At 31.3% G+C, this 19035-nt stretch overlaps 2 protein-coding genes across 8 annotated transcripts in view; one reads left to right on the plus strand and one right to left on the minus strand.

Moving 5' to 3' along the window:
- Window positions 1-12524, plus strand: part of LOC118065008 (E3 ubiquitin-protein ligase Rnf220-like) — an 89605-nt gene extending 77081 nt beyond the window's left edge. For all 3 annotated transcript variants that reach the window (XM_035080006.1, XM_035080007.1, XM_035080005.1), the window contains 5 exons: window positions 8638-8906; window positions 9241-9508; window positions 9763-10238; window positions 10935-11009; window positions 11511-12524. In XM_035080006.1, coding sequence (XP_034935897.1) covers window positions 8638-8906; window positions 9241-9508; window positions 9763-10238; window positions 10935-11009; window positions 11511-11582 — 1160 coding nt within the window. In that variant the 3' untranslated portion in view covers window positions 11583-12524. The remainder of the gene's footprint in view (window positions 1-8637; window positions 8907-9240; window positions 9509-9762; window positions 10239-10934; window positions 11010-11510) is intronic.
- A 3518-nt stretch (window positions 12525-16042) lies between these two features.
- The window catches only part of cher (filamin-A), a 30084-nt gene continuing 27091 nt past the window's right edge, over window positions 16043-19035 (minus strand). For 3 of the 5 annotated variants that reach the window (XM_035080015.1, XM_035080011.1, XM_035080010.1), the window contains 4 exons: window positions 18556-18749; window positions 17474-17915; window positions 17159-17362; window positions 16043-16990 (listed from right to left, as the gene is read on the minus strand). In XM_035080015.1, the coding sequence (XP_034935906.1) occupies window positions 16806-16990; window positions 17159-17362; window positions 17474-17915; window positions 18556-18749 (1025 nt within the window). In that variant the 3' untranslated portion in view covers window positions 16043-16805. The remainder of the gene's footprint in view (window positions 16991-17158; window positions 17363-17473; window positions 17916-18555; window positions 18750-19035) is intronic. The other 2 variants (XM_035080014.1, XM_035080012.1) reach the window with 1 other exon arrangement.

The following is a 19035-nucleotide window of genomic DNA, read 5'->3' on the forward strand; positions in this document are numbered from 1 at the left end:
CATCTTTTTGAAGATTCAAGGAAATGTTTAAGTGTTTACGAATTTTTTTCTCAAACATCAATTAAGTTGCATTATAATTTTAAATTGACATTACGTCAGATAAATTAGCATAAATTAAAAAATACTGTTACATTCTTTGTAAAAAAAAAGAATACTTGCATCTTCTGATTGTTGGTAGTTCAAAAGATTCTCACGTTATATAATTGGGAAATGACTGTAATCATCTCATTTTTCTTAGAAGAAAATTTCAAAGACAAATTACCAAAATATCCTCAATTGTAAAAGATAATTTGTGTTATGATTCAAAAAATATCATCTGATGCTCAAAATACTTCCCAGAATGGATTATTGTTATCTTTTAACAAATTTCCTTTTCTTCCCTCCAAAGACTAAAAATAATATTGATCAACAATATTGCAACTGTTAAAACCAATCAACTAAATGAAGCCATCAATTTTATCATTAAAGCCATGTTAATCCATACATCACCACCAAAGACAAAATGAAACCTAGATTTTTTTCAACACCAAAGATATCACGAAGCTGAACGTATTTTAATTGCACAAAAATAGGTATCATTATCTTAATATATATTTTCGTTAATTTTATACGATAGTACGTTACATTTAAAAATATTTTTTTCAGGCGTGTCGCTATCTTGCAATCATTCGGTTGCACCAATTTATTATCGTCCACTGTTAATACGCTGCAGTAGCAATGTATTTATTAACGTAGATAGGACCGTCCCTTTCTTTTTACTCGCTTCCAATTACCCGGTCGCGGGGGGATTTTAGTTTAGTACCCATAGAGGTTGCGACTCGTTTGGTATATGCGCCTGGCTTTATACCTACTCTTCACACTACTCGTTTATATATACGTTATACGTACAAACGCACGTACGTTCGTTTGGAATACTATACGTCCCACTGAGTGTTGGTGGAGATGAGAATTTCGACGAGAGGGGGCTTGTGAGGTGAGAGACGAAATGAGATAGTCCACTGTGGTGCGTGTTGCCCGATAATGTAATAACGTATCCACCTCATCTCTGTCCACTTCATAAAGCAAAGAAACCTCGAGAGTGGCTTGTTGCTGAGCTCTCCTTATCCTTACACCTGGTAAAATCGCTTCTCATGTGCAGGAGAAAAATTTTGGCGATAAATACTCGAGTTGGAGTCATTCTTACGAAAAATGCGATGGTGTTCACGTATAGACTTTGGAGTATCTCAATGTTATTGTAAATTCATGTTTAAGGTGTTTATAAGTTACACTTGTTTTTGAGTCAACCAATAAAAATAATTGACATTGTTGTTCATAAATAAAAAGCTTCAGTTATTTATGATAAATTATTAATTCATTTTTATTGACTTCAAATAAAAAAATTTTTATAAATGTATTTAATTGATTAAAATTGTTTAAGTGACATAAATAATACTGAATAAGATGTTAAAAGAATCTTGAGACAGAAGAAGCATCGATTTTAAGAAATAATTAAACAACATAATAATTATTAACTGGTTACTAAATCAATATATTAAACTAATAAAAAATTTTCCATACAAGTTTATTTTATAAATAATTATTTACAATATCCATAGATTATTTTAACTAATGGGAATAAAATAAGACATTTGTCATACTATTTTTAGCTATTAACTATTTATCTTAACGAGATAACCTCAGTTTTAATCGTTCTACATATTATTTATTAGAATAATTATAATTTTATTTATATGTTGATTTGTGAGCATTGATATCACTCATGTAGAACTCCAAATATAAAAGTAAATATCAATAAGATAAATCTTACTCCAAAACAGGCTACACAGTTTACAAATATTCATCTAAAAATTTCTAAAATAACTCGAATTTTTTTATAACAAGTTTTTATCCAACACAATTCACGACATAATTATATAATACACAATAATTTATTTGCATTTAAATAATTCATTTTATTAAAAATATTAAAATAAAAATTCTAAAAGCCATCCAACTCCAATCGACCTCAGGCTAACTGTTTGCATAAAACTTTCTCAAGATCCACATGTCAAATTTACGAGAGTTAAAAAATATGAATTACTCAGCAATTCCACAGCATCTTTAACAAAGCTTATTACTTTCCCAAAGTACTGAAACCTCACCTAAAGTATTATCTAAAAATTAGAGAGTGAAAAGAGAAGGCAGCGAGTATTGGTTTAATGTAAAAGTTACCACTTAATTTCTGCGTGTGGATACTCGTCGATGCGACATGGTCCAAGTTAAGTTGAGTATAAAGCACAACGCGATGATATATAAGGGATTTGTCTCCGCGGCAACGTCGTGCGTCATGTCGCAAATATTAACTCTGATACAGGCCATTCATTCACTTAATTACAAACAGGCTTGATTTAAGGGAAGCAAGACGGTAGGAGGTCGGGAAAGAGAGCGGGAGTAGTAGTGGAAGAAGGTGTCCAAGAAGAGAAAGATGCGACGCCTGAGAAGACGGTCGTGTATAGCTTTCTTTACGATCCCTCATTTACACAACGGGAGCCCAACAAGAAGCATCTCTCTCATCTCTATACTTGGCTTATTTCGTGCTGGTTAACTTCTTCCCAGTCTCAAGGAATTCATTTCATTCGTTTCGTTCATCTCGAGCGTGTGGTAATCTCAAAAGCCTTGTCTTCTCGGATAAATGCGTTGTCGTGTGGCGTCAGACGATCCGTCGGTGAAGCACGACCAAGTATGAGGCATCAGCCACGAGGGTAATAGTGAAGCGAACAGAGAAAGGAATGTCTATATGAACGATCAACAGCCAACTGAAGCAAACCCGGTGACGCGTGAGTCGTTGTGCACATCGCCCAAAGGAAAAGAGTATGCCCCAGCTTTTTTCCCTCAAAAAACTCGCCTTTCTTTTCCTACTCTTCTAAAGTCCGCCTTTATGCGTGTAAGCATCCGATGGAAAGAACCGAATTTAACTTCGATATCTCACATGAGTATCTTCTCATCTTCATCTTGAGGGGACTGAGTAATTGTCTTGTAAACGGATATAGCTTATGTATTATTTCTGTTATTACTTCCATTGTGATGGTTATTTTTAATTTTTTTATTATTAGCAAATATTTTTTTTTTTGCAAATAATTGTTATTTTTAAATATTTTTGTTTATTAATCAAATACAAGCGTCACATTCTCTTCTTAAATTAATCTTTTTTTTTTGTTTAATTTTTAAAAAATTATTTTGAGAGGAAAAATATGTAATTTTGTTTTAAAATAAATTATGTTTCTATGGAAAGAAAAATTTATTCTGAAACTGTGCTTCATCAGGATGCTCCAAAAATCAGGCAAAATAGAATAAAACTTTGTTGGAACTGTTTTAAAATTGTAAATGAATATTTCTAGAAATTTACCTTCATGAAAAAAATATACATTGATAAATATAATATGTATTGACCAATTTTTAATTATATATTCACCGGTGTGAGCTCCATTAAATGATAGAAATAAAATTTATTCTATAATTTGAAAAATACTATCAATTAATCAATAAAGGATTTTCAAAACAGTTTCAAAAATAAGTTCTATTTTATCGGATTTTTGGAACATCCTTCTAAAGAACATTTTTAAAACAAATTATTTTAGATCGATTAATGCACGAAAATTTCCCTTAAATTTATTTAAATCAAGTCTTAATAAAAAAAAAAATGCATAAAAACCAATTAATAAACTGTAAATAAAAAATATGTGCACCAAAGAAAAAATATCTTACGAAAAAACCATTAAATTTCCTCATAATTATAACATAGTAAGACTATCAAAAAACGAGATCTCTTTCCGAAAAACAAAAAAAAAAACCAAAAACCCTGACATTAAGCCCGTGAGAAAAATGTACAATTAATTTACAACGAACGCCGCATGAATTAAGAAATCAAAAAATTATTAATACATAAAAAAATCATAAACTGGTGGGTAGTGTATCTCTGGGTTGGCATACGGTTGGTGCACACAGCGATGGCGTTACGATACGAGAGATTTAACGCGAAGTGTAGCCTCTCATCTTTGGTGGATATAAGGAGGAGAACAAGATGAAGAGAAAGAGGTACTCCGGTATGCATGAAAGGACTTACGTCCTTAGAGAGGAATTGCAAACCACCCGGTGTGCTGTCTCTCCTCTCCACTGATCCTCTGTTGCTCCTTACAAACTTACAGCCTTATATATCCCTAACTGCCAAACTTATGCTTGTAGCCCACGAGTTCTCATCTGCTCCCTTGTGTTCGACTCGCGTAATTTACTCAAATGGAAAGAGAAGAGGTACTTAAAAAAATCCAAACGGCCCGTTATCATTTAATTACTCAGCTCCAAAGCCCAGATAATCGTTAAGACTGTAGCGACGACGCTCAGTTATATGTTGCAAAGCTTAAGTTATTAATATATAAAACGATCGTTTTATTTGTTCTTTCTCCCCTCTATTCGTATGCGAAATAAAAGAGATAACTTTTGCCGCGTGATGTCGTACATGGCATCGAATATCATGGAGGCTCATTCGATTGAGAATTATGTTAAATTTATTCGGGTATGGGGGCATTTGATTGAGACATATCCGGTCATGGAAATAAGATGTAAAAAGTAGATTAAGAATTGCGCCAACAGGAGCATCAAGATTCTCTTTCTGCAAGGTGTGTATATTAGATACGCATTGGGCCTCCTACGGCTTCAGATGCCACTTGGTAGTGTGGTTACACTCACCCCATTCGCGTGCATGACAACAGTTGTGGTTAAACGGCTAGTAGTGTTTCAACCACGCGGATAAAACCCTCTGTCCCCCGCGTGTGCAACAACCAACAAATTTGACTCTTTGATAGTCTCTGTCTTGTCTCCTTGTCGCTCTTCTCTTTCTCCGGTGGCCGTCGTGTGAGAAGGGGAATATGTACGCCAGAGAAACGCAGAAGCGAACAAGAGTAACCCGGAGCGCCTGGTTATTTAATTAAAACCGGATTAAGTCTCAAGTTCCTTCATGCGTTTCAGCTATATCCCTTTCTCCCTCTCGTCGATATCAGATACTAATTGCTCTATCCAGATTAAAACAAGCGTAAACACTCGCCAACTAAAGGCCCCGTGTGATAATTCATTTAGACTAAGCGGAAATAAAAAATTTCTTTTTGACACTTTTGATGCTCTGTTTTCTCATTATAAATCAGAACTAATTGTTATGAATTTTTAATATTGGCTATTATCCATTTATTTATTGTCATTCGATATGCCATTCATTTAAGAGTCTTGATTTAAAAGGTTTCGGTGATGATAAGAATTATTATTTCACGTGATAAGGGTATTATTAAATTTTATTGAAAGAAATTATTTGTATGATGTCACAGCATTTTCATTTTCAAAGCAATAATTAATAAATTTAAAAGAAATAAATCGGTACGGTTTTTTTTTAAATTAATTTAAGCTAAATTGATGGCGTTTTGTCAATAAATCATGTAATTTTTTTAATTAATTTACGAAATCGAACCAAAACGACCTCCTGGGGTAAAGTAGTCCATCTTTAAATGTCACAAAATATTATGCCATCATAAACTCACGTACTGGTTCATTTTTTGCAAGAAATTGAATTATTAATAATATAATTTCTCGGTTAATTTATTTTATAAATCATTAGAATCCTTAGAATGGCTATTGTACTCCGTTGTATCTTGGAGTCAAAATTTTATTTATTTGAGACTGATTTAAGATTGAAATTCAATAAATCAGGTTCATACAAATAATGAATTTAATCCCCAATTTTTTTCAATACTCGATACGACAAAAAATATTTATCTTAAAAATCTTGATAATACATTTGATAAAACAATAAAAAAAATTGTTTAAAAGAAATGCTTATAATCAACTTACCACTCATCACATCGAATATCTTAATTCAATCTCTCATGTTTTAATTCAAAAATAATTAAAATATTTAAGTTAAATATTTTTATAAAGAAAAGGCTATAAAAATCCTAGAAAGCACATTTTTTTTAATTACTCGAAAAACAATTCTCATTTATTGCTTCAATTTTAGAAAGCTCATTAAACTAAAATTCATCACTTTCTTATGAATAAATTACCAATAATTAAAAATAAATTAATACAGAAAAAAAAGCAAAATTAAATCAAATTAATTTCATCAATCAAACTGATTCGACATCAAAAATGTATTTAAAAAACCTCTAAACCATGTATCATCCACTGATACACCAATGTTACCACATTCCTTATTATCTTATCATCAGCTTAATTACCACTTCTTCTCTAAAAAAAAACCTCTGCTAATTCGAAATAAATTATTTTCACTAAAACTCCTCGGAGGAATGTTAATATTTGAAGCCTAAGGATATTTGTAAGCAATTTACAACCGCACGTCTAGTATGCCCATTGACGTCCGCTATTAAATCAAAGAAGCACTCTAACGCAGCAGCCGATGTGTTAGGAATTCAAATCGACATCATAAAGCTTGCGCGACGTTCGAACTGGGAATTGTTGCCAAATGTCTATCGTAGATGATTTCAAGTCTCAACGTAGCAGCATCACGTACGAATATGGCTAAGCACGTCGTCTAGTGTGTGGGGTAAAAGTAAAATAATTTAAGAGGGTAAAAAAGAAAACGTAGTTGAAAGAACTACTTAACTCTCTACACACTTCATAAAACACAGAAAGAATCATTGCTGATGAATGTAAATTTTTTTTTAAAAGACAAAGAGATAAAGATTATTCGGTCAAGTTGGTCTTAATGTTAAAATTACGTCATTTAATATCAAAGAAATGCGATATAGTATTTTAGATTCCTTTTTTTATTGCTTTTTTTATTAGCCTGAGGGTCATTTGGTGCTTCTAATTAAAGATACGGAATCACTCTATCGCGCACAAACAGTCGCACCCTCTATGTATAGCCTCTCCCGCATTCTCAAGTCTTTGAGAAAAGAGTGAGAGGTGGAAAAGCAGTAGGGTTTTAACAGTAGCTAAGTGTAAATGATAGCGCGGTTGGGAGAAGATACTTTCAAAAGAACGGTTACGACGTCATCGTCCTGAGGGTCCTTTTAGTTTCTGTTCCTTTAACGAAAAAGTGTGATAAAAAAAATAAAATAAAAGACAAAAACCATCTAAACGAAGAATAGCGAATAGCATCTTCTTTTATTCTTTTTTTTTTTCTCGCTCTTTTACTGAAAAATTTCACCGCGAAATTATGAAGCTGAATGAAATTATAAATAAAGAGAATGGGATAAGAATGTACAGTATTGAGCAAAAATTTACATCAGTTAGTTATCTCTTTAATTTGCATAAACATTTTTTTACCAAAAGGTAATTTTATTGAATTCTAATTCATTTAAAATAATTTTTTTACAAATTAAAAATGGCTGGAGATCAATAAGCAAACTTGTTTAATTTTTATGACTTATGAATTAATAATAATAAATCAAGAAAAAGATTTTTAAAAAACTGAAAAAAGATTGAGACTCAATGCATAGCACAAATTAATTTTTTATTTGAAAATGACTAGTCTAATTTCTATTTTACTCCAATAATTTATAAAAGTACTTTAATTTATTTATTTTCACAATAACTTTAATTATAAAAAATCCATGTTTGTCACCTAGAAGATTTTTTTCTCCCAACAGACGTTAATGTGATAAATAGGAAGCTATTAAGCACAAACATAGGAATAAGCCGATAATTTTGGCGATAACTGTATGCGAAATGAGGAAATTGGATAGACGGGTAACATGTAAACTGCGAGCATTCTTTTCAATTGAAAATGTCGGCGAGCTCAAATGGTACAATCCAAGTAGCCGTCGACTCTCCTTCTTTCAATAAAAGGGAACGAAAGGAATATCGAATACAGTAGCGCGGACATAAATTTGCAAGGCCACTTAATTGAATAGGGAAAGTGGAAGAGAGGAAGAAGGGATGAAGGAAAGAGAGAACGAAGGGATGCGACGTGAGGGAGGACAAGCAGTGAGGACAAAGAGTAGAATACTCTTGTGCCCAAGGATCTTCTATATCGAATAGACATGGATATGTTAAACGGTTGTGGAATGCAGCGAGGTATTTGCCGAATAAACGTGAGCTCGAGAAACGGGGCTTCAGAAAGAAAAGAAAAGAATAAGTGGACTTATACCATCAGACATCACGACAAAAAGCTCCCTCACGTGCCAACCAATGGAATTCATGGCTAGACTAATTTTTTTAACGTTATGCTGACAGCCAAATGGACCATGTCACGTGTTGTTGCCATAAGAAAGAGATCCAAGTATTCATACAGCTTGTAAAAATATTAAAGAAACGATATGTAATGATAGATTTCCGGATTTAAAGTTGTTTTCTTTAGTTCCATGACGCGCGCTATAGATGGCCCACGTCTTAGTCAAAACTCCTCCTGGTGCACTATTTCGTCTCCACCCTAAATTTTGTACGTCAACTCTACGTAAAAATAAATAAACAAAGATCTCATCTGAAAAACCGCAGCTGGTGACTACTACAGATTATATTCGTATTATCTTTTGCCTTAAGCAACCGCAACTTATTATTTCCTTACTGTATACATTTTTCTTTTTTCTATCTAAAATTTATCGACATCATAAGCAAAATATTAACATAAAAATGGTTTACTTTGTATTTTTTCAGGCAAGAAAAAATTCCCAGCCGATCCCTCATGTTGTCCAGTATGCGGTGTAACTGTGAGGCCACAAGAATTGGAACAACATTTTGCTCAAGAGTTAGATCGACTCTACAAAGTCAGTGCCAACAATTCACGGCCAAGACAAAGGTCAGCATTACCCCCACCTACACATCAAGATCATCCACATGGTCCAATGCTCCACGCGCCATCCTCTGCAGATGGCACGTTACAAGGCAGATGGGAGACATACAAGAGGATTCGAGCTAATCGACAAGTAAATTATTTTAATTATTTTTTTTTTAGAAAAAAGAGTTAGATAAACTGCTTCATAAATTCGAGCTGTAATAAATTTAATCATTATGAGGTGAATAATGATAAAAAATGGTTAGAAAATAGTTGAGAGTTCGTATACTCAACACGTGGGGATAATAAAGCAATAAAGCAAATAAAGCAATATTCTATCAAAGAAATCATTTTTTTCGACTCAACTACTAGTTTTCTATATCTAGAGAAAGAATAATAAGCGTAAGATAAAAAATAACTGCAATAGCTTCTATTTTTTTCTTATATTTAATTTTGTATTTAAAAATTGATTTAATTAAATCTAGGCTCGAATCCGAGTGAAAAATCGCAAGAGAAAAGCTGACGAGCCTGCATGTCCAGTGTGCAGTGAACGTCTCTCTGGAACTCCTGAGGAGCTTAATCAGCATGTGGAGCGATGTCTAAACAAACACAATGGAGGAAATTCCGGGGCTAGTGTAAGTTTAGACGATGAGGAAGTTGACGTTGAAGGGGATGGAGAAAGTTTCGAGGAATATGAATGGGCTGGTCAAAGAAGAATCAGAGCTACTTCTATGTTGGTTGGTGGATTTTCTGGTAAGTGGAAATAAATTTATCATCCTTCATACCTACAATTACAGCTCAATTGATCAAAAAGTAATCATATCTGATGGCCCCCAAAAAAAAACAAAGTTACGTGAGAATCCAATTTCGTTGGACACGTAACCATTGAACCTTAAACAATAACGTTGTACGGTTTTATTTTTTTTCTTTTCCATCATTTTCCATTTTTTCACCCCGTCGTTTATTAAATATTTTTTCATTTGCCTATTTTTTATTATTTTCAATAGCTGCAGGCTTGGCAACATCTTCGAGTAATCGTGGAATGGGTGGAGCAGGTCGTCAAGAAGAAGAAGAGGATCTGGTGGTAGATGGAGATGATGCTGCCCAATTTGGTCCAGCTCAATATTCCGAAGCTGATGTGATAGCACCAAGAGGTGAAGGTACATTGAGAGAACAAAAAGAAAGAGATGCACTTCGTGAAGCAGTTATATCACCTAATGCTCCATTAACTCCTCACACACCACCTGATCAACCGCATGGTGCTCATGTTGATGTTAAATCTGAACCTGGTACAATTAACGCCACGAATTTATCATCACCCTCATCCACACCCTCACGACAACGTACTGACAGTGAAGATGGGTCTACTTCTTCACCTAAACGAGAGAGCAGTGAAGCTCCTATTGTTGAAGCTTTAAGGAATCGTATTCGAGAACTTGAAAATGAAATGAGAGGACAAGCCTTCAAGTGTTTAATCTGCATGGTAAGAATTGTCAAACTATTGTCAAAAAGATTTTCTAAATTAATGTTTTCAATTGATTTTAAAGAACTAAAGAAAAATAAAAATTAGTCATGATGAAAAAAGAAGACTAATTTTGAAGTAATTTATGTTACAATCATCAATATTTATACTGCTTTCTTGTTAACAAAAATTGTATATCATATGAAATTATTGAAACTAGGTCAATATTTTTACCATTTTTCTTTTTTAAATCAAGATTTCATAACAGTATTAAATCTCACAGTGCTGCTGTATATTTTATCGCTCTGTAAATTTATCTCTTCTCTAAAAACATTTAACAATTCAAATTTAAATAATCTCACCAAGCATAAATAAAAAAAATATTTTCAAACAAAATAATTTAACTATAAAAATTGAAATAAAATTCATCAGTTATTCAGTAGTTTTTACAAGAAAATATTTAATTAAGCTTATTCATTCCATCGATATTATTGTATCAAATATTTAGATAAAAAGTGGAAGAATTAATTGAGCTTGTGTACAAAATTTGTCCCCACAACGGGATGTGAGTAAAAAAAAAAAACAGAGCAAATGATTCCAATAACATGTTATGTTTTCTCTCCAACATGGTACTATCGATTTTTATTGATAAATTGATAAAATTAAATAATAATTAGAGAGCAATTATTAAATACCTGTTTTTCGATGATGTTATAGGAGCAGTACAAAAAACCTGTGGCTTCTGTATGTTGTTGGCATGTCCACTGTGAGCAGTGTTGGTTACACACACTGGTGAGTACCTTTCACATAATATCATTTGATTAATTTAATAAAAGCATTAAATATGAACGGTTGAAATGTTAAATATTGCTTTGAACTTTGTACTAGTAATTTTAAATATTTATTTTCAAACAAATTAATATCGTCGTGCAATCATACTGATAAGATATAGAGTTTCTCTCAACGCGTCGTATCAATCAATAATGACAGCCAAAAATCAAATATATATTCGATACGTCAAATTGATGATACCTATATTACTTTATGCGGGTTTTGAAGCTACAACATCAATAGAATCTAGCATAGTATCATATGACCTCTATTTGTTTTTACATATGTCAACATGTTATAGTATTATTGTTATTTACATCATTGAATTTACCTTAACGTTGGTTAATAGATGTTACATCAGTATGACCAATTGGTTTACATGCATAAATGCACTCCTATGTAATATATACATTGATTGAATTATATACAGATGTTATCAAAATGTTATTATCATGTTTACAGGGTACGAAAAAGCTTTGTCCGCAGTGCAACATGATCACGTCTCCATCAGATTTACGACGAATTTACATGTAAAATGTAGCAAAACTGTAATCATTAATCCTCCAGTAGTCGTATCTCCAAATAACAATTGCATGATTATTTATTCATTTGGAAGTAATACTTTGGTTGTTTTACCATTGATCTTTTATGTTTTAAAATGCCTTTTTGGATTTTTATTGGATATTTATATATTATAAGGAAATATTTTATTATGTCTCAGATTTTCTGTAATGTTGATAGAAGATATTTTTTAAATTTAAATGATAATGTTAATATTTATTTGTAACTACTGAAGGATTGAAGATCAATTAGCATATGAAGACCTAGTCTTTAAAAAAATTGACATTGAACTGCAGACATTTCGTCAAACTTGTACATTTGTATATTTTTTAATTTATAACGATTCGAATCCCTTGTTGTGTATTTAAATACTTAATTAGGAAATAGTAAATTAACTCTTAGATGATAATGAACAGAAAAATATATATATATATATAAATAAATATACATAAGATTATATATAATAGTAATAATAATTAATATAATAATTAATAATTGAAATTATAAATGCCCGGTCACATTAATCTGTCATCACTCCAATGACAAAATTACAGAAGAGTCACACTTTCATATAACGAACAAAATTAAATACACGATTTTATTATACATAAATACATAAAAAAAAAAATAATAAGTGGAAATAAATGACATGGTAAATTTAATTATTAAGAACTGATGCAATAGAGATAGAAAACCACGAGAGAATTATATTTAAATCTAAATAAACAAATAATTACACCTTTTTAGCTATTCTCATTAAATAGTCGACGGGCTACGATTAAACATCCGTCCGAAATGCGGCAACGTGAAATTCATTAGACCTTCATACGAATATTTGTTGATTTATTATAAATATATAATTTAATATTGATTTATAAACAATAATGATTTGATATATTTACATGTAATATGAAATCTGTAATTAACTTTCTTAATTTTTTTTTTTAATATTCTTAATTTATTAAAAGACAGAAATTTATGCTTTCATAAATTGTAATAATTTTATATAAAAAAATCATGTTTGCATTATGTATACAAATTATAAAAATTAAATCACTGCATAAAAACAAAATTATTTTTTGTTACAGCAATTAGATAGGTAATTTTAAACATAAATTATTAATCAAAGTTGTTATTAGGCATCAAGCGTGACTGTAATTTTTATAAAATGTAAATTATAATAAATGAAATGTATTTGTAGGCATAGCTAATTAAATCTTGGATTGAAGATATAATAAGAGAAGAAATGTTATTTTCAAAAGTCTTTATTAATTTTGAAAACCAATCATGTGTGATATTTAATTTTTTAAATTTATCTTTAAATCATTGATAGACATTTTTCAATACCTCCAAAAAACCAGGGCACAAAATTGAAATAACTCGCCAATGTATTGCATCAAAAAATGACTCGAAAATTCGTATGAAGGTTAGAAAAAATTAACTACACTGAAAAGGTGATGTTGTTAACTTAAGAAAAGGCGACACCGTTCATTAAAATCAACAATCAAAAGATGATTTTAGTCGCTATTAAATAAATAAATGAATAACTAAGCACTGTGAATACATAAAACAAATAAAAAATTGTAGCGCGTGCGCTGAAAGATATCCCGAAGATGTTTCTGTATTTAAAAAAAATAAAGAGACCATGAAATGTATAACTTACCAGTGTACAATTTTCATTATCATTAAATATCCTCTAGATTACTGTAGAGAAAATAATAAATGCTTGTATATGTATATATAGTGGCGATGAATGATAAGTAGAAAATGAAGCAGCGGCTGTGAAAATACATACCTATAAATACCTGCGTGTAATTTCCGCCCTCGCGACGTTATCTGACGGCAAAGGTCGTTTGTCGTGCAAGACGTACTAATTAAACCATGGAACGTAGCTGAGCATCGAGATAAATGGTATTTGGTCGAAAGGAAGCAGTACAAAATAGCGATGTGGGTGAGAAAAAAGATACAATATATGTTTTTGGTACATCAGCATCTTAAATTTTATGTTACATGAATACATCTGCATATATTTATGCATTATTATTATCATTATGTGCAAAAGAAGAGCATATTTTACGTGGCGACGTTAAAATGGGGTGGCAGCAGCTGTATTTATGTTCACAGACAAACGCTGGTACCATTTCAAGTGAGTATATACCAAATCATGTCTTGCACATACATACATGCACATCTTGCATCTGTGTCCAGGGTTACACGGGGAGAAAATGTTGGCAAGAATATAGAGACGCGGAGTTGAGCTAAATCGACCTGGTATAAAAGTTGGTGCGCATAAAAGGCGGACGATCACAAGTGGGGACTTGGAATACTTGCAAAGCTCCGCCTCCAGTTCTCACATGCAATCCTTTGGACGTCCTACTTTCCTCACGTTTTTAGACATATGTTTCTATTGTGTTTGCACTGCGATCTGTACATATTATGCACATAACTCTGGAAATACTTACACATAACTTTTGAAGAAAAAAACCAATATTTTGTGGAAAAGCTTTGGTTAAAGTTTTCTACAAGAATTAGCTACTGTCCTACTAAAAGCTCTTTTTCATAAAATTATTATTATTTTGACCAAGTTAGTAATTGTTTAATTTTAAACTTTCAACATAATATATTTTTCCTATTTTGATTGATTGATAATTGAATTAAAATTTCTAACAATGTAGATGGATGAGTAGTGCTTTAAATGATGTGGTCACAGTATGTCGTTAGGATTAATTAGTCGTAGATAATACAGGCAAGAGTACTTGGTGAATCATTTCAATTAGTCACCTAAAGCAGCTGATCAACAAACCCTGCTCTGCAAATTTGAATTAATCAACATCATGAAGTATACCATTGACGCAAAATAATAACATAACGAACCTTGTAAATCAATGAACTTTCTCTATTTCTCAGTACTTTTGTCTGATTTAAATTCCGATAGTATTAATCATTTATTTGCTGGCATTTGAGTTATTATTACTACTATCATTATAGAAATATTGATTCCTACATCATTCATTAATTCATCAGCAACGTTTCAACTATATAAGTACATTCTATAAAATATAATTAGAAAGCGTGGTCTGATTTAACATATTTTACATCACTCTAAAATTGGTTGAAAAAAAATTTAACATTTTTAAATTCAATTATTAAATCAATCTTTGATAGAAAAAAAATTGTTCCTTGTCAATAAATTATATTGATTTTGCCATCATTTTCTATTAATGTTAACTGTGATTTATCTTGCCAATTTTATCTGAAAAAAAGTGGTAAGATCTTACAGACCATTTAGCTCAAAAAAAAATGATGAATGAACTAAAATGGACAATGTTGTGAAAGTTGATAAGCACATAAATTGGATCAAGTATAAAAAGAGGGAAAATAAATAGAAAAACTGTTGAAAATGTTTATTATAGCAAGGTTTCTAGAAATGTGTGCAGATATTTGTACCAAATCAAGTAGTAAAGCAGTAATGCAAGTAGTATAGTTGTAGCAGTAGCAATACTGGCAGCAGCAGCAGTAATAACATTCTGCTTTAAACAGCTTAAGCATTCACTGAAAATAGAAGTGGGAGGACTGCAAACACGCAAAGTCGCAATATATACTTAACAGATCGCGACTCGCGAACAACTGCGCAACTCTGAATGGTCCACACGCGCCTGCGAACTTCCTTGAACGCGAAATGAAGCACCGCCTACCGCCCCATTGAGGCGTTGATACTTCTGAGATTCTTCCAACCGCTACCTATTGTATGATGTGTGCTAACTATTCGCGTTCTCCGCGACTTTGGTCGCGCACAAAACGAAGACATGAAAGGTGACGATTGGAACACGTCATGGTAGTGAGTTTTAAGTCATGACCTCTTGTCTTCTATTCTAGTCTTCAAGTAGAAATAATAAATCAGATCTATATCAACTTTGTCAACACATTTTACAACTTTGAAATATATTAGAATAGCCGTTCCATTTGACAGAATGATAAATAATCATTCAAATACATAAACATGATCAGAGTAATTTTTTTCCATACAAATGATAAATACTTGAATAAATATGATTTAAAGGTTGGTATTAAAATTGGAATAATTTAAATGACATTCCCAGATAGCAAATTTATCAATTTTATATTGCCTCTAGTCTTTAATTAATATCAAACGTTAAATTAGTAAAAGAAACATTCATAATTCCACTATTAAAAAGTTTTATGCATTAAAATTTATCAAATAATAAATGATCTATTATATTGTTTTCGCTTTTTTTAAATCTCTTCTTTGGTAATAAAATTAATCAATTCGATTATTATATATTAACATAAATAAAAATGAATTTATTAAATTCCATTGCATTCTTCAGAGAAATGAAATGATATTCATGCAAAATAGCAGTATCTGAGATGAAATAAAAAATACTCTAAATGTATTTAATAAATATATTTATATTTTTATTACTATATTTCATGACAATAAATTTATCGAATATAATTCTCTTAGATGTATATAATTAATTGTATAATAACATACACATGATGTTTACAATTACAATGCTAAACAATTGATTCGATGTAATGTAATATCAATAATCATCATAATTATTGTGGTGATGATTATAGCTGCGTAATTTGATATTCTTCTACATTTCAAAGGCACATTGGTTTTAATATGGAAAATAATCATTTACATTTTAATTGACATTTTTGAATTTCTCATTTATAATTTTAACAGTTAAACCATGTAAACGTTGAATAAGAAAATAATTATTGCCAATATGTGTGTTCAACAACTAAATTATTCATCTTGATTGTCGATATAAAATAATAAAAACAAAACAATGATTTATATAAATTATTCAGTAGTTGAATTGATAAAGAATTAATGATCTAAGCTTACAATTTGATAGTAATTATATTAATAAAAGTAAGATTAATCATAACCATGATTATAACATTAAAAGTAGCACTGAGTCACTTTAGTTAAATTATTGCAAAAAATAAGTGATGAACGAAAAAAAACATACATAAACAATTTATGAATTCAAAAATAATTTTCAATTCCTGACACTTTTGTAGTTTAAGTTTTGATATTGCACTAAAAATATGCTTTTGGACGAGTTGATTTTATATTTTATCTACATATGGCATTACTCAATGCTTTTTAATTATTAATTAATTTATATCATCAAAATATCAATATTTATTCCTTAATTATACATCAACTTTAAATGGTGATCCAGGAATATGATCATCACCCCACTTAACGATGACAATGTACTCTCCTCTTTCACGAACAAGGTAGCTTACGTTGTAGTTATTACGACCAGTATGTTTTACATAAACTTCATCGCAAGGCCCTTTGGGTCCATACATACCAACGTAAAGAATGTTATTTCCTAAAATATTAATGAATAAAAAATTAACATAAATTTTTAATATTTTTTGATGATAATTTATATCAATATAATATCAAGATTTTGTTGAAAATTTTTACAAAATACACCGAATTAATTTAGACTAATGAATTAAGTTCAAGTAATGACAGTTGTAGGAATAATATTTACCTGCATCACCAGCATTAACATTGAATTGATTTTGTTTTCCCAAGTATGCCTTCTTCAATCCCATTCCTTTGCTAGTGACTTTACTGGCATCAGATTTGAAACGCGGCAACACAGGTCCAGTTTGTTTAGATTTTGATAATTTTTGTACTGTTTCTACTACAATTGAACTTGTTTCCTGAGCTCCTCTTTCAGCCAAGTCGGTACCTAAATAATTGAATAAAAGTCAATAAATCGATCAAATACTAACAATTGGACAAGAATAACTAAATATCAGTTGATAGGTCAGTTAATAAAGTAATGAGTAAATATACATACCAGTACAATGAACTTTGAAGGGTGAGCCAGCAATGTGGTATCCATTATACTTGATGCTAATATAATAATCTCCAGGGACCAATGGAGTGTATCTAACTTTATATCCCTCTTCAACTTCAGTACAGTCCATAGCAACCTTGCTAGGACCATCAACAGTGACAGCAAGCGCGCCATGACCAGCATTGCAGGTGTCAACAATGAAATCTGTCTTCTGTCCTGTCTTAATCTCCTTCAGACCATTTCCATATGCTTGAATAGCCGCTGGATCAGCATCTACTTTACCAACTTTAACTCGGAATGGACTTCCATTAATGTGTACTCCATTGAACTTAAGATGAATGTTGTGAATTCCATTTTCACGTGGCATAAATCTTACTGAGTATTCTTCGGAATCGATAGCTTGGATAAAGCAATCATCTTCAACTCCACTGGGTGAAACAATCTGTTAACAAAATTCATATAAGTACATTTAAGCATTTTCTTCAGTACATATGATCTTTATGGATAACTAGCAGAATATTTAGAAAACACGAGTAAAATTAGTATACCAATTAGCAACTCATTGAAACTGTTAAATGTCGTATGTTATGTATTTATATATTCTATAAATAAACTCATAATAATTAAATATAGATATTTCTTTAACTACGTATTCAATGGTTATTACAAAACATTTGTTGAATGTTTGGATTTGACATAAAAATTAAAAATTTCAATTTCAATGAATCTCGACAAATAAATATAAATGATTATTAATAGCTACTAAGAGATAAAATAGTATTTAGAAACTATTTGCATTATGATGGTTGTTAATATTCGATGAGGTAATTGAATAAGGATTTCCTGCATTTTCAATACAATTCGTAGAATGCAACCGATGACTAATGTTCGAGAGATTCAAGAGTATAAATTGTACATATAGCAAAAACATAAAATCGCCCCCGCACTTAGCCTATAATGTGCCATCAGTTCTGCAAGAGTGTGTTATTTTGGGCGATATTTACGCAACTCGTACAAATATATGTCCTCGGAAATAATTCACGTGACTGGAGGGCATAAAGAAAATTTCTTGACAAACGTACCTTGCCATCAAGATGTCCTCGAGCACCATTATTACGTACAAGGAACGTTGCTGGATTGTCAGGTTGAACACCATGCTCTGGGAACTGAGCCACTTCAAGTTTGTGAGCATCGCCTACTGCTGGTGAAATGTAAACTTTGTGCGGAGAGTCAGGAATATGTTGGTCGTTAAATTTGATTCCCACTCTGTAATCACCTAAAACGGAAAATAATCGTCAATTCAATGACATTAATGATCTATCAGACAGACCATTGTCGTTGTCTTGAAGAATTATGTTCTTGCAAGCTGTGAAAGTGGTCATTTTGTTCAGAAAACCACGAGTATAAAATCAAGTCAAAAGGTAAGCAAGCTGTGAATGAATGAGAAGAGAATCAAATAATTGTAAATAGTAGCAAGAATGAAGTAAACAGGTCTTGGGCAGCGTTGCTGAAGAAAAATGATAATAAACGTGGAATCGTTGAAGACAACAAGTGCAGCTGTA

This window comes from Chelonus insularis, unplaced genomic scaffold (genome assembly GCF_013357705.1).
Source record: "Chelonus insularis isolate UGA/USDA-ARS -01 unplaced genomic scaffold, ASM1335770v1 contig_261_pilon, whole genome shotgun sequence".
NCBI classification, from domain to species: Eukaryota; Metazoa; Arthropoda; class Insecta; order Hymenoptera; family Braconidae; genus Chelonus; species Chelonus insularis.